The sequence below is a fragment of the Anabrus simplex genome, chromosome 1, assembly GCF_040414725.1.
Source record: "Anabrus simplex isolate iqAnaSimp1 chromosome 1, ASM4041472v1, whole genome shotgun sequence".
Taxonomy (NCBI): domain Eukaryota; kingdom Metazoa; phylum Arthropoda; class Insecta; order Orthoptera; family Tettigoniidae; genus Anabrus; species Anabrus simplex.
Genome location: NC_090265.1, coordinates 1,541,780,689 through 1,541,797,914, shown reverse-complemented (window position 1 = coordinate 1,541,797,914; position 17,226 = coordinate 1,541,780,689). Strand labels below are relative to the sequence as shown.

The 17,226-nt window shown below is 37.8% G+C and overlaps 1 protein-coding gene across 3 annotated transcripts in view; it reads right to left on the bottom strand.

The window, feature by feature from the left end:
- The window catches only part of Vav (Vav guanine nucleotide exchange factor), a 632,485-nt gene that overhangs the window by 275,128 nt on the left and 340,131 nt on the right, over positions 1-17,226 (bottom strand). For all 3 annotated transcript variants that reach the window (XR_010858641.2, XM_067138057.2, XM_067138058.2), the window contains exons 7-8: positions 14,480-14,599; positions 14,281-14,397 (exon numbers count right to left, since the gene is read on the bottom strand). Coding sequence is in view for 2 of the 3 variants with exons in the window: in XM_067138057.2 (XP_066994158.1) it covers positions 14,281-14,397; positions 14,480-14,599 (237 nt within the window). In the remaining variant the exon portion in view is untranslated. The remainder of the gene's footprint in view (positions 1-14,280; positions 14,398-14,479; positions 14,600-17,226) is intronic.

Sequence of the window (17,226 nt, the reverse complement as noted above, 5' to 3'; positions counted from 1 at the left end):
AGAATGTTCTTAGGTGTACCACACTTAGCATATGTACTAGGAAAACAGCACAGGTAAGTTTACTCTTTCTGAGATATGTGTAGAATCTCTTGGAGGTGGAATGTGTTTGTAGAAGATTTTATTTGTAAATCTTTTTAAGTAATGCTTTCCGTATGATCTGGAGTGTTGTGCTAGAATAATTTATTCGCATTCCTTTTAGCTACCTAACTGTACAGTGTATAATATTGTTGTAGCATATTGTATTTGTAACTACTAGATTATAGTGCTATATTTACTGGAACAGTCCAGAAAGGTTGTGATGCCAACCTTTGGAACAGGGTGTGTCGGCCTTTGTTCAGTTATGGTTCTAGACATATGTCCTTTCTATTCTGGAATATGGAAGGTTCGCGATTGAGGTCTGCATACGTGTTCGAGAAACTTGTGTAAAGATCGCGACCGCAGAAAAAGTTGTGATTGGTAAATCTGGGTGGCGACAGGCAAGCTCCTGCGTTCTGATTGGCTACTCCAAGGCCAGATTTCCCTTTAAAAGGGAGCAAGGCAGCATTTCGTCTCGTCGGTCTTTAAGTCGTTGGTCTTTGGTCTGTTGATTTGTTCTCTCGTCTGCCGAAGTTTTGACGTCGTTGTCGCCTCCTTGCTGTCAGCATGGCTGCCTTAGGGTAAGCACTGTTGTTGTTTGTCCTGTTTTAATTTGCATTTAATTTTCGTTGGTGTATCACATAGGAGATTGCCCTAATCGCCACTCTGTCGATTAAATGTTGTGAAAAACATGTTTAGTTTCACTCTAAATTGTAATAGCATATGGTGTTTACTCTTACCTTCAAGAATGTACTTGTAGATTTATATTTGTGCTGATATGTATTTGATTAACTCTTTGGACTTAAGACAAAGCTCTTGTCAAGGAACATTTAATTTGTATTTGTCAAAGAGCGTCTAATTTGTGTGTCGTGTGTATCTAGATTTTCTGTACAGTTGAATTTGTTTAGGAAGTTTAATATGTATTGTCGAATTTTGAAAATTATATTTTAAAAACAAGAGATGACTGTTGATTTTTCGAAGAACCACAACCTTCGCATCACCATGGCCTTTGGTAAAGTTCCCCAGTCTCCTTTCCACGTTCCTTGTTTATTATCGTCAAGTTGCCACTGATATTTACTTGTGTTGTTTTCTGCACAGTTCATCAGATGTTCAGTGTGTGTAGTGTTTGAGGTACCATGTGATTGCTTTTATTTTCCTCCCTTTAACTGTGATTCCAAATTAGTGCCTGCGACACCCTTTCCAAGTCTGTACACTCCAAAAACATCTAGTTGCCTATTATCTTCAGAGATGAGCATTACACCTAGAATTTTATGTTACTCATCCTTAACTTTATGGTAACTTACAAATTCTTCTTTCACCAATATGAATACTCCCCTCCCAATGTTACTATCCTGTCTCTATGATAAACATTCCAGTTCTGCAAGAAAATTTCTGCATTAATAATAGCCAATTACTTCTCAGCCACAATTCAACTCCTAATACTATATTTGGTAAATACAGTATATACAGTACATATACAACCAAGGCTATGAAATTACTAGGCATTCTCTATCACTTCACAGAAATTTCTGACCCCATTGCTCTTCGTCACTTCTTCCTCACGATCATTCAACCTCTCTTAAACTACTGCTCTCCGATTTGGACAACAGCCGCCCCCTCCAATACTAAGCAGTTAGACAGAGCAGTGTCCTTCTTTGCTGCAATTGTAAGGAACAGAAACCCCAAGCTCAGAAATCTGTCTACGCAGCAGGTATTAATGGCAATTAATGTGTCACCGCTGCACATCAGGCGACAGGTAGCTGACATGAGTTTCCTCCACGGGATCTTAAATGGACACTACCGCTTGGAACATCTTGTCTCACTCTTCTCTCTCCGCGTTCCTTCCCGCTTCACCAGAACCAAAGACCTTCTCCACATTCACCACACTCAGCACTCAATACTTCAACGATCTTTCCTAATCAGCCTCCCAACACTCTTTAACAATATTAATAGAAGACAAGAGCTTGATATAGCATCAAATAAAAGTGTATTCGAGAGGCGTGTAAATAGTATCTTAAAGATAAGTTGATGTGAAGGGATTATACCGCCATCTTGACCCACGACGACTTGGCTATGAACATGAACATACTCATGGTTTTCGATTTGCACAGTTATTAGTAGGATGTGTACCTGATCTTGTTATATTTTGTTATGTTTGTTATATTTTATTATGAAAGTTTACGTTTGTTAAATAGTCTGTTGACAGTGCAAGTGAAATTTGCTCAGTGTAGCTGTATCTTGTGCTTCGTGAATAAATAAAGGAAATATTAAATTACTTAATTCCATTCCTTTCTTTACAATACTTCTACGGTTTAACACTAAAATGTTTATGCCGACCTTAACTGACTTCCAATGCCCTGTAATCTTATCACCACTCCCTAATCAACCCTGTTTCCTGAAATGCATCTCTCTATAACCCTTCTAACTTATATGTACCACTGCGGTTCAAGTGAAGGCCATTTGAGTACAGATCCCTACAGTATGTAAGTTATGTTTAAGGCAGTGTTAAGATATAAACCGATACCGCAGTTGATAAGCAATAGAGACGTCTATCAGATTTATCTTGGGTGAATGGAGCGCTGCGTTGAATAATCCTCTCTGACTTCACGTAAAAAAAATTACATATTATTTGTTACAAATCCTGAGATGTCTACCAACCCTAACCGTGGATTTTTCTTTGACATCAAGAGACTTGGACTCGGGAAACGGTGCAGTAATGACAAATTAAAAGTACAAAATCCTCCACTGACCAGAATTCAAAACGTGAGGACGAAGAATGAGTGGATGGAAATGAATTTAAAACAATCAGTGCATCTGACCTGCAATGCCTCACATTCACAGAAACTGATGTAAAACAAGAGTGTTACTGGCCAAGGGACTGCTTCTATAGCATAATACTGAATTGATGATGCTTACAGTCTAAAGGGGTCCAAAATCCAAGTCATCGTCCCCTCATAATAGTACTTATCGCTAGGAAAGTAGAACCATGGTATTTGTCATGTTGTGGTACTAATCAAAAGTAGTGTAGACTCGCGGTATTCCACGCATTATGGTACTACTCACAGGTAATGAAATTTGCACATGTAATACAGACCGATGATGTTTCGCACATTGTGGCGCCATTTACAGGCAACGCAAACCAATGGTGTTCATCACAGAAGTGTACTAACCACAGGGACTCGTACTATCCCGTGGTGTTCCTCATATAGTGGTTACTAATCATAGGCAAGCCACAACCATGGTGTTGTTCACCCATGGTGTCGCTCATATAGAGGTACTAATCACAGGTACTGTAAAAGCTGGAAGTGCACTCTGTTGCTACTAATCACAAACCTATTTTGTACCTAACACAGTAGAATTACGCGCAAGTAAAAGCGACCCATGGTGTTCTCTGCGTGATTGTACTAATTACAAGTAGTCTCATGGTTCTAATTTGATCATCCCTTGGTTGCCCCTTTTAGTCGCCTCTTACGATAGGCAGGGGATACAGTGGGTGTATTCTTCATCTGCGTCCCCCACCTACAAGGGGCTCAAGAGTATCAACAGCTGCATTGACAGCATGTGTGATTGTGGATTATAAGCACACTCTGACAGTTTTCCTGGTCATCTAACTTTGATGGTCTGTCAGAGGTTCTGTAAGGTGTCACAACAAGGCTGAGAAGTGAACAAAATTAAGCAGAAAGGAACTATAAAAATGAAAAAAAAAAAAAAAAAAAACTAGTTAGTGGCAATTTTTTAGTATGGTTTACTATCTCCTATTTTCAGCAAAAGAAACCAGTCATAAATTCATTCATTATTAAACAATGTCTCATTATGAATATTCAGGTAGTCACCACTTTCAGATTTATAATCAACCAGTAGCCAGTGGATCTTTTATATTTAATTTCAGTACAAAAGATTCACTGGTTTAACTTTTGCTTCAGTTTCCAGTCAGGAGAAAAACTGAGGAAATGAGATTTCAACTTCTGGAGGTGCAGAGGTCTTGCAGTTCACTCAGCCTACACCAAAAATTAGTCCCAGGCGAGCAATGTAGAGCCAACCACTCTATTCCACCAAGTACCAAGGTTGCAGATGGTGGTAGTTTTTACCTTTCATCAGTCCCAGGGACTTCATAGCCTGTAAGATGACTTTGCTTGTTTTCTTTTTTTTTTTGGTTTAATAATAAATAATTTTATTGCCTTTATGCCCACTAACTATATTGGACAGTTTTCGGAGTCGCCAAGGTGCTGGAATTTTTGTCCCTCGGGAGTTCTTTTACATGCCAGTAAATCTACCGACACAAGGCTGGCGTATTCGAGCTCCTTCAAATACCACCAGCCTGAGCCAGGATCGAACCTGCCAAGTTCAGGACAGAAGGCCAGCGCTTCAAACGTCTGAGCCACTCAGCCCAGCATTTTTTGGTTTTGCTCTCGATGATCGGTTCCTTTCAGATTCATGCTGTCCAATTGTGGCAGTCCACTCCAAAACTCATCCAATTTTAAAAAATATGAATTAGTGGTAGCATTGCCTTCTTGGCTTGGTTTGTAGTAATTCTATCATGAAAGTAGGTGTCAGAAGTTGCCTTTTCCCACAGAAATATGTAATCAAGGTTAAGCTATTGTTCCATAACTCACGTTATCCATGGCTCTTTTTGTTCCAAAACTCACCTTATACAATCAACCAATAGAAAAGGATAATTTCAGCATGTGACTTCATGCTACAATTTGTTGATGATGATGATGATGATTTGTTGTTTAAAGGGACCTAACATCCAGGTCATCGGCCCCTAATGGTATGAAACAAGATGAAATGTAATGACAATGTAAAAGTCCAAAATCATCCACTGACCAGAATTCAAAACATGATGGCGAAGAATAAAAGGATGGATATGAATTTAAAACAATCAGGGGATCCGACCTGCAATGCCCCACATTCCCAGAAACTATCATATACAATAGTATTACTGACCAAGAGACTGCTTCTGAAGCACAATCCTGAATCGAGGATGCTTCTTGATTAAAGGAGTTCAAAATCCAGGTCATCAGCCCCTCATAATGGTACTTATCACTAGGAAAGTAGAACCATGGTATCTGTCCGGTTGCGGTACTAATAAAAAGTAGTGCACTCATGGTATTCCACACATTATGCACATGTAACACAGACCTATGGTGTTTCTCATATTACGACGCCATTTACAGGCAACGCAAACTATGGTGTTCCTCACATAGGTGTACTAATCACAGGGTACCCGTACTATCCCGTTGTGTTCCTCACAAAGAGGATACTAATTATAGGGAAGGCAGACCCATGGTGTCGCTCATATAGTGGTACCAATCACAGGTACTGTAAAACCAACCCTGATTCACATATTGTCGCTACTAAACACAAACCTATTGCGTACCTAACATAGTGGTACTATGCGCAAGTAAAGGCGACCCATGGTGTTCCCCGCGTGGTGGTCCTAATTACAAGCAGTCTCATGGTTCTAATTCGATCAACCCTTGGTCGCCCCTTTTAGTTGTGTGTGTGCGCGTGCGCATGTTTCTGTCTCTCTCTTACGACAGGCAGGGGATACCATGGGTATATTCTTCGCCTGCATCCCCCACCTACAAGGGGCATGTGTGGATACAGCTCTTCGGCCGCCATCACCGAGTTGAACCGTACCGTCTCACTCCCCTCTGCAACCTCTCACCCGCCCTACGGCATCTCGTAGCCGTCCGCAGCCTGCCCCCCAGCCCCAACTACCTAGTCCACATAACCCTTCCTATCCACCCCCACGCAGATCTGACTTTCTCCGCCTTCTACTCGCATCCCTGGTTAACATCTCCTCCTTTTATCACAACACTGTACACCACCCTCTCCCTAGCACTCATGTTTAACGTAACATCCATGTGTAAGCAACTCTGGAAACAACTGAAATATAATAATAATAATAATAATAATAATAATAATAATAATAATAATAATAATAATAATAATAATAATAATAATAATAATAATAATAATAATAATAATAATAATAATAATTTTGTGTGGCTATTTCTAGCCGAGTGCAGCCCTTGTAAGGCAGACCCTCCTATGAGAGTGGGCGGCATCTGCCATGCGTAGGTAACTGCGTGTTAGTGTGGTGGAAGATGTGTTATGTGTGCTGTGTGAGTTGCAGGGATGTTGGAGACGGCACAAACACCCAGTCCCCGGGCCATTGGAATTAACCAATGAAGGTTAAAATCCCCGACCCGGCCGGGAATTGAACCCGGGACCCTCTGAGCTGAAGGTTATTACTAAGCACAGATAGAAATAGAAATGAAAATTCTAATTAGGCCTAAAGTTAAAAATTCGCAAGACCTACCAGTACAGTAAAATTGGATAACTAGGTAATGACTCGGCAAGAAAATAGGCTAAAAAGAAGGAAAACTGATATTGTCTTAGCAACTTGGAATGTGAGGACATGAAGAGACCTGGCAAGTAGAAGGAATTAAGGAATTAATTGGATAAGTACTGGAGTGAAGTTAGTGGCTGGACAACATATCCTGATGGATTGGGAGAAGACAGTAATGGTGCAGGATTTCTCATACAAATGTCTGTAAAGCAAAGCATGATTAAGTTTACTGCAATCAATGATAGGATTTGCTCTGTGAGACTTCAGGCAAAATTCTTCAATCTCACAGTTCCCACGTGTATGCCCCTACAGAGGAGGCAGAAGATGAGAAGAAAGATGCATTTTATACCAAACTGGAGGAAGAAATCAACAAAGTTTGAAGAAATGACATGAAAATGATCCTTGGAGATCTAAAGGCAAAGATCGGAAGAGAAGAGGTGCATAAACACATAGTAGGAAAAGAAAGCCTGCACAAAGTCAGTAACGATAATGGATCGAGACTGATTGACTTTACAATTAGAAAACAGATGATAATCAAAAGTACTTGGTATCCTTGGAAAAACATAGGGAAGGAGACATGGATATCACGAAATGGAGTGACAAAAAACCAAACACACCATGTTATTATAGATAAGCAGCATGCATCAGACATCATGGATGTCAGAAGCTATAGAGGTGCTGATGCTGACTCAGACCACTATCTTATTAGAATCAAGTACAGACAAAAAATAGACTTGGCAAGAACTGATAAAGTAAGAAGAAAGGCAAAGCACAATGTTGAGGGTGTTAAAATGCATTTCCATCCCCCATTAGACATCCGGATGTCTAACACAACAACAACTTGTGATTTGTCTAATGGCTGGAAACTAATCATGTACTAGCTGATGATGGCCGTTAAGGGCCGAAACCGGTACTAGTGTAATCTATTTATAATAAATCATGTACTGATTGGTTGAAAAACACATTTCTTGTCTATACATTGAATCTATCAATACGGAAAATGAAATTCATAAACAATAATAAAAGATTCATCTCATCTCATACCTGACTCCGTAGAGAAACGGGACTGAGGGATCACTTTGCTGGATGGAAAGAATACTAGGGTATTACCACACAGCTTTAGGAAAATTCGCTCTACACTCACCCAGGTATTTACATTATGACAAACACTGGAAAAGTTTCATGAGTACGATGAGCAGCTTCATCAGCTATGTGTCGAATTTTAAACAGTCTAGATACAGGTAAAATTTACAAAACTATGAGAGAGTTTGAAATCCTGAGGAAATTGATTAAGTTGACAAAAATGACCTTGAAAACCACACCATGCAAGGTGAGAGTGGAACAGGATCTGTCAGAGGCCTTTTTAGTGGAGACAGGGCGGAGGCAGGGAAATGTGCTGTCCACACTGCTCTTCAATTTAGCACTGGAAAAAGTCATTCAACAACTATCCATCAACCCGGGGGGGGGAACCATTCTGAACAGATTAGTACAAGTGATAGCATATGCTGACGATGTGGCAATTATTGCAAGAAATGAAACAGCCCTTGAAGAGAACTATGCTTGGTTAGAAGAGAAAGCACGGGATCTAGGACTAAAAGTCATCATCATCAACATCATCATCGTTGTCGTCGTCATCATCATCATCATCACCACCATTTAACCATCTCCAGTTTGGTGGATGCAGTGCAAGAGTGCTCTCCACTTATGTCTATGCAAGTACACTTCTACTTCTTCAACTTTACATAGTTCCACTCCTCTCTTCCTTGCAGATCATCTTTTATTTGGGAGATCCAACTTGTCCGTGGTCTGCCCCTAGGTCGCTTTCCCACCAGGCTTTGTCAAACCATTTTCATGCTACCCTCTTCAGATCCATCCTCTTCAACTGACCAAACCATCTCAATCTTGATGTTGATAGAATTTCGTTGAGTGCTTTCACTTGTATGTCTTCGGGGCCTTTTCATTCCAGATCTTATCCCGTCTTGTTTCTGCAGAATTGACCTTAGGAATTTCAATTCCACAAGCCTGGAGTCTGCTGTTATCGTTTTGTTGATGGTGCAAGTTTCTGGACCATATGTTGCTATTGGTAAGTTACAAAGTAGGTCTGACACAAAGTTTTCTTAGATATTAAAGGAATTTGGCTGTCTCAGGGAAGGTTCCTGACTTGATGGTACAAATGAACTCTTTTCTGAATCCTATTGGTGATTTCATTTGAGCAACAGCCATCTTGAGTTACAATAATGCCAAGGTATTGGAACTGATCAACTTCTGCTACCTTCTTTCCATCCAGCATAATATTCATACTACTTCTTTGCCTGCTAATCTTTATGGCCACCATCTTCGTAGGGCTAATTTTTAGGCCAAACTCCTTAAATTGGTTGTTCCAGGCATCCAGTTTCTGCTGTACTTCATCCTCTGTGCAACCCCAAATCACCATATTATCTGCTAAAGCCAATGTCTTGAAATCGGTACTAACACACTGTTGTTTCACCCTCTTTATGATTTCATCCATTACAGAGATGAATAGCAGCAGGGACCATGCAATGTCTTGTTGCATTCCCTTAGAGATTCAAAGTTAAAAACTTCATGGTTGTTCCGTATTGAACTGAGAATCACAATGAAATATTTTGAGGCCCAGCAAAACAACAACACTATACAGTTCATTCTCTCCTTTGAGACATATTTTATAACAAGACAATCATCAAGATTTTAATATGTTATTCAAATTTTTAACTTACACTTAATCAAAAACTCAGCATTAGAATGAGTGACTTTAATCTTCACATCAAGATTAATGAAGAATATTATGTTGTTAACCCATTACAACTAGAAGTTTCATGTTTTTAAACTTTGTTTTCTATTTTTTATCTAGAACTTTCTTTTAAGTGGAATATTCGATATATGTTCTTGTACCATGTGTGTGTATACTGTTGTATTTATTTTGTTTTCTTGCTCACTTAATCAGATTGGCTGATCATGACACTAAGAATGTATCAAAACTGGTACCGTAATAAATATGTTGTGACATAATTTTGTGCAACAGAATTGTGTTGTATTGAAAAGGTGGAACCTTTAAACATAATATGTTTCTTCTTGACAGACAATCCCAGACTTTGTCCATAAGCACCATGTCATCAGTCTTTTTGAAATCCAAGAAGATAAAGATGATCTCTCTTCCTTTCTCCCAGTATTTCTCTATAATCATCCTAACAGCAAAGATGAGGTCAGTGGTTGTTCTATCACCCCTCAATCCACATTGTTCTTCTTCTAGCCGAGGTTCAATGATCTTCCTGAGCCGTTTATCAATAATTTTATCTGTAAGCTTTAATTCATGAGACAGGAATGTGATTCCTCTGTAGTTGCTACATTGACATCTGCTTCCCTTTTTGAAGAGGGGAACTATAATCCCCTTTTTCCAATCTTCTGGAACATTATCTTCCTTCCAGATGGCATTCATAACTCTGAACAATAATGAAGTCCAGGAATTCCCGCAGCCTTTATCACGTTAATACTCACTTCATTGATGCCAGGTAACTTGCCTTTCTGCATATTCTTTAAAGCGTTTTCATCTTCTGAACCGGTCAGAGGAGGCTCACTTTTACTCCTCTCACTCTCAGCTTCTGAACCTTCTCCTTCCTTCTCCATTGCATCTTTTCCATTATTAACTGTGCAAAATAGTTCATCACTTGTCTTTTGTCTGTCTATTTCCATACAACCGTTCCACCCTCATTTTCTACAGCTTTCACTGGTATGTATGGTTTTTTTCTATTTTTCACAATGCTGTACAAGAGCTTCTTGTTTGTTTTGCTGTCCTTTTCTAATTTGGCAGTGAAATCCAACCAACATTTTTCTTTCTCCAAATTGATTAATCTTAGCTTTAAGTTTCAAGTCTTGGTACTTCTGATCTAATTCTCTCAGTCTGATTTCATTTTTTCTTAAACCCTTCTGGTTCTCCTTGTTCTTATCTTTCCTAGCCATATTCCTTTCCTTTATCGCTTTCTAGATAGTAGCATTCCACCAGGGGGTTTCATTCTCCTTTACTTTGGTGCTTGTTTTTCTAACTATATAGACTGCAGTGCCCATAATTATTTCTTTAAACCTGTTCCAATATTCTTGGCCTGGTCTCAATTCATCATGTGATAGGTTGTCTTTGATTTTCTGCTGGTATGCTTCCTTTTTCTCAGGATATTCTAGATCCCAAACCTTTGTCTTTGGTGTACACTTGGTTTTGCCCTTCCCACAGGAATGTTTTGCAAAGTGGCAGTTAGTAGCCAATGGTCACTATCGAGGCTTTCACTTGGGAATATAAAGTGAATATATATAAAACAAAGTATATGATGACAGGAGATACAGAGTGAGCAAGAGGAAGGACCACAGTAAGATTACATGGAAAGGAATATCAAAGGGTTACAACTTTCAAATATCTAGGCTCAATAATAACAGTGGACAATCAAACTGCTGTGAAAATGCAGGAAAGGATAACAAGTAGGAACTGATGCTTTTAGGCTTTGCAAAATACCTTGTATGTTTAAATCAAGAAATGTTATCAGGAATACGTAAATATACACAAGAGTACCACGACCTATAGTGATGTGTGGCTCAGAATGTTGGGTAATGACCACTAGAGAAGAACAGTGGCTGTTATGGTGGGAGAGGAAGATATTCAGAAAGATACACTCATGTTCATTTTTTTTTTTTTTTTTTTTTTTTTTTTTTTGCTAGTGGCTTTACGTCGCAAAAGAACACCTTCAAAGACTAGACATAGGAAGTTCATATTTATAGGACATGTTCATTAGTATGTTCTACAGAAACGATTAGCATTTCAGTCACATAGGTTCAGCATGTGTCCTGTTGCCTAGTAGGCATCGAGTCCTAGATGGGCACTTATAACTTGTTCCATGAGGGATGGCATTGACGTGTATAAGGCGCGAATGGCATCCTGAGGTGTATCCATTCATGCTGCATTCACCTGGTTCTACAGTTCATTCTTGGTGGTTTGGCATTGGGTCACAGCGCCGCACCCATCGTTTTACCATTGCACCGCCTTGGTACCGAAATATAGCGGACACAAGTAACAAACACCCTCAGAACACTGTTCAATAATTATTATTTTGTTTTTAACGGGATAATATATCAACAAAACGGCCTTCCAATGGGATTTCCGGCATCGGGCATTATGGCAGACATTTATTTAGACCATCTGGAGCATACACACATCAGCAAAATGGAGCACATTTTCTTCTGGACAAGATTTATCAATGACACCTTCACAATTTTAAATGGAAGACATACCAACAGCATAACCATACCGGTTGAGTCAAACAAGTTGAATCCCCATATACAGATCACACTGGAAAAATCCAACCGTTCTCTAAATTTTCTAGAATTAACAGTCACAAGAAGTTAACACTTCCTTTCTTATGACATATACAGGAAGCCAACAATACTATCAAACAATTTTCAGTCCACCCTAATTCCCATTTTAAAAAAGCCACTTTTTACAGCTTGGTCCACAGGGCATTCAATGTACCATTATCTCATCCCAACCTAAAAAAGGAACTGGATACCATCAGGGCAATAGCTTATTCTAATGGGTATAACAGAAGGTTCATCGACCAAATAATATCTAAAATTCTAAATCAACCAAAACCTACTGTTATTAAAGAAAGGAAACCGAAGGACTCTTATTCAGTTTTCACCTTCAACAATGATTTTTGTATACCAAATAACAAACTTGTTTAAAAAACATGGGGTAACAATAGCGTTCAGGACAACCAACAACAATCTATCTCACTTCCACAATCGAGGGACAGTGAATAAATCTGACAAGTTTAGTAAATCAGGTATTTACAGATTACAGTGCCAGTCTTGTTTAGCAAGCTATATAGGACAGAGAGGGAGAAGCTTTAACACTAGGTACATCAAACTTATTAATGCAGTCAAATATAACAGGCATTCTGCCATGGGAATACATATGCATGAATCCAATGACAATTTTTCCGATACAGACAAGGACTTACAAATTATAAATTATGGAAAAGGGACCTCTGCTCAATATCATGGAAATGTTTTATGTATCGTTGGATCAACGAGTCAATTTTAATCACAATCTGAATGAATCCATCGAGAAAACAAACATACTTTAAGAGGCCATCCATCCCCTTCTTCTCAAGACGTATCTAGGCAGAACAGCGCGACAACGGATCACTCCCCACTCTCTCGCATCCCCTCCACAATCCAAAACAAGTCACCGACCCCCTCCCCTCTCAAAGCCAGCAATAAGTTCGAGGCAGACACGGACGAGCAGTGCACCTCCTACTTTTCTGGTGGCAGGTTAACAAGAGTGAGGAATGAGAGACTAAGTACTATCAAACCTCTTTCCAATAATTAAATCCAATACACACATTAGTTCTCATTTCTTTTCTTTCTTCTTTTTCTTCCACAGACATCCACCTTTTACGATACTGTGCTGTACAACCAGGCCATACCATCATTCAACTTTTACTTCAACAACAATAACAGCAACATTTTCAACAACAAAGCAGATGTTGAAAAACAACTAAGGATGTACCCCCAACTCCTCAGGTAATCGTTTTAACTTCCAATTGTCTTAACATCGGCACTGTACAAGATTGTCAATTTTGACACACGTTTTTATCCTTCAACGATTCAACACAGATATTTGAACATTTTAAACATATTTCTTTATATCCATAGTAACAAATAAGAACCTCACAGTATCCCTCAACTCCAAGTTTTTATATATTATCTTGAAGCTCTGTTCAACATTGTACAAATGCACTGCAGTTATCTGTGACCTAAATCTTAGGACGTTCTTTAAATTTTAATTTTTTATGTCATATAACCCATGTCAACCATTTTAAATGTATTTATAGGCAGATCTCATGTTGACTGTTGTTAAGATCCTTTTATTTATTTATTTTACTGCGAATTGATGATGATTCCAAGGGAATCGAAACCGGTTTTTACCTAATAAATATTAGATATTATATATTGTGTTGAATGATGGAACATCTCTCAATTAATTCCTATTATATAAACCATTATGCTGGTGGACATTCTTAACTACAAAACACTGATACATATACATGAATGACGGCGTGCTTGCAATGTGCGGGTCGGACACGAAACTATTCACCTATTTGTACGACGCCATCAGAGCTGCAGTAGGCCTACACTACAGAGGCAGACATTTATTAAATACAAAATACAGATGTACTGCATGATTTCGACAAGTGTTTTCATTGCTTGGGTCGTACGGATGAAACTATTCACCAATTTGTGCGATGTCATCAGAGCTGCAGTAAGGCTTGTACCCGCTTTGAAGTGGAATCATTGTTGTTCTCTGATGAATTACATTGAGGGTTCTTGTATGCGAGATGTATTTTTTTCATTTTCTTTGTCTCGAAAAGCCAGGGGTGTCTAAGACACGAGTTTATTGTTTCATCAATATTATTCATACACGTGACATTCTCAACCTGCAATAATTAAACATGCAAAGAAATATATTGATATACTTACAAGCTTTGTACAATGGCAATAATACAAAAATGGTTTTAAAAAACTACTCAAACAATTTAAATTTTTTGTAAGTCTTACAAAGTTTGTGGTAATCCTGACTTTCACAATGGCTATATAATATCAATTCAAACATACAAAGTCAGGAAGAAATTGGATCAGCCAATAATGAACATTTTCTTATAAGCGCACCCTCTCCTTCCTTTTAAATTAGCTCCATAGTTCCTAAATAATGATTAATGATCATATTCGATCATGTAACTTCAAAGCAATAAAAAATTTATTTATTACTGCAATGATAACAGTCTCACCTGAATAGCCTGCATAAGTTGTAACATATCGCTGTCTCTTTTCACTTCATTTATATACTGAGCGACATCTACCATTGCTTCTTTTGCTCGCTCTAGCCCGCGATAATCTTCATGGTTCTGGTTATAGAATCAGAATTTCAGTATTATTCACTGCATACATTACTTTACAATGCCACATACTATAATCAAAGTTACTCACTGGTTGAGTCTCACTGATTAATTTATCCAAGAGTAAATGGTATTTAAGAATACGCTGCATAGGTACAGACAGAATGTCACGGAGTTTGAATTTGCCATTGTTGGCTTCTTGCTGACATTTCTGAAAAAGAAAATGCTTGGTATGAATAAAATATCTAAAAAAACAGAAGTTACATATTTTATTCAGAAACATAGGATTCAACGTACAACAGTAACCAGAACATGTCAAGCGCTTCATATCAAGTGTAGAAGAGACTCACATGATAGGTACATGTCAGAGGTCAGTACAATTGAACAGCCTGTTACATTCATGTTTCATAATAATGAAAATCAGGATAAAAAACAGCAGCACAATATTTTTTGTTTCACCAACAATTTGCCATTAGTCCCAAAATAAAAAGAATGCTGGCCCATATTAAAAAACACTATGGATGGAGTTTTTACATGACAGTAAAAAGAAAAATTCAAATATTTTCCAATGCATTTCCAAATTAGTGCAGTGGGATTGATCAGTTAATCAAATCAGTAAATCAATTGCAATCCTTTTATACTGGACATTAGAAGAAGAAGAAGAAGAAGAAGAAGAAGAAGAAGAAGAAGAAGAATAAGAATAAGAAGTCTTACTGGACATATAATGGCAAAATCCTGTTCTGACTGGATGGAAAATTGTGAACTACAAGATGTTAATATTCTGTGAAGCAGAGAGAAGAAATAAACTATGAAAAGAATAGCTATATTGGATCTTGTTCAACTTGTTAACAGATCCCAGCACTTCATCGGACATCACTGCACATTTTGAAAACTTTGGTCAATTTTCCCATTGAAGTAACCAGCGCTTCAGGACTTCTGACTGTCTTTGATTCAAGAATATGAGAAATGGTCACTATCGCAGAGGTTTCAGTCACCAAAGAGCCTAGGTAGACAAAACTTAGGACTCTCTAAAAGTTTAGATTATCGTCGCCATAAGACCTATCTGTGTCAGTGCGATGTAAAGCAAATAGCAAAAAAAAAAAAAAATTTTTAGAGTTGAGATCAATTATTTTAGTTGTGAATGGCAGGTTCTACTATTTAGAACCAACGTATAGTTAGTTTTCTCTTTGTTCACTCTAGGTTACATTTTTTAAACTGAATGATGTAAAACTGTGAAGGGTTTCTTTATTACAGGTTATAAACTTCATTCTGTATTGACGGTTAAACTTTTACAATAATATGAATATTTATTATATCCTCCTGAGATGAAGTTTTATTCTACCCAAGCATGTTTTGAATTCATTTCAGTCATCCTTAGTGGTTATTTTACATTAAAACATTACAAAATATTACTATGTTTACAGAGTACACTGCTAAAAAATTCATAGATCTTAAAATTATCTAAATAATTCCATCTTTGTGTAAGCTCAATAAGGCATACAAATACGTGTATAAGAATAAAACAGTGTTGTGAATTATAGCTTCTTGTCTATATGCTGTAATCTTCAATTCCTTCCATTGTCAAGGTTATAACCTGTTAGATGTGTTGATCCATTGGTTACAGTTCATTTGCTATAACGGTAGGTTTTTATTATTTTGTAGTTAGTTGCTATGTTGTAGTATTTATTCGGGCACGAGTAACCATCAAATGGATTTCGTGTGATGAAAGAGCTCAATGTATAAGATGAAATAGTTTTTGAAGGCTACCAATTCCATTGTCGGATGCGCTAGCGAGTGGTTAGCTGTTCCAAGAGTTCTATATTGTCTCCATGATAAAGTATTTAATAGTTGTACAAATTTAGCAATGTGTGTGTGTGTTTTTTACATTTAGTTCCACAAATATTGGTGTTTAGTGTTTGTTCGTAGTAATCTGCAATTAGTGGTATTTATTTACAATTTTCACACTGAGTAGTTCCATACGCGTTCGCTAGATTACAACCTGTAATTCAGGACTGCGTGAAAGAAGAAATATATACCTTCCTTTTTAATATTATTATTAAAATATCAGTAGGTTTGTTGATAAAATACTTTTGAAGATGGGATACTAAAAAGAGTTGTAATTCAGCAGCGGTTATAGTCTATTAGTTCAAGCATTTGACGGGGCATTTCAAATAGCAGTTCAACGGTTCCACCTATCACGAAGGTAATAACTTCTTTAAATAATACAATAATGTTGTAAATTTTGTGTAAAGAAGGATTTCAACAGAATATACAGTATCTCACTAGCAAAATAGTTAACAGTCGTCGTATTGTTATTGATTATTGTCACTCTTCGTATTCAAATATTGGCATTTGTTGACTACAGTCATGAACGAAGGATGTAGTGTATCAACATAATAAAAATCAGCTGATTCTTGTATTCCGATCATTTGTAGTTCTGAGTAGGCAGTTAAAGTATCCATAATTTATATTTCACACCCTTCATCTTTCAGTATTTCTGAGTGGTTAGCTAGTAATGAAGTTCTTATATCCCAATAATGGGGTGCACGGAAGAAGCCTCCTTGAAGATTGTATAAATTACGCTATGAAAAATCAGTACAATCGGGCGCACCCTGGGCAACATTGCAAATTAGCAGAGGCGGATTCTTCCACTGCCGGTCAACACAGTAGTAATCCTCCAAAACAGCCTTTTTTAAGACCACTTGTTTTAGTCTCGATAAATATCAAGGGCTTTTCATGTGCCAAAGAGACCTTATTGGCTGATTTATGTAAGGAATATAAATGTGACATCCTTCTAGTGCAAGAGACTCACCGGGGCTACAACAGCCATCGACCCAA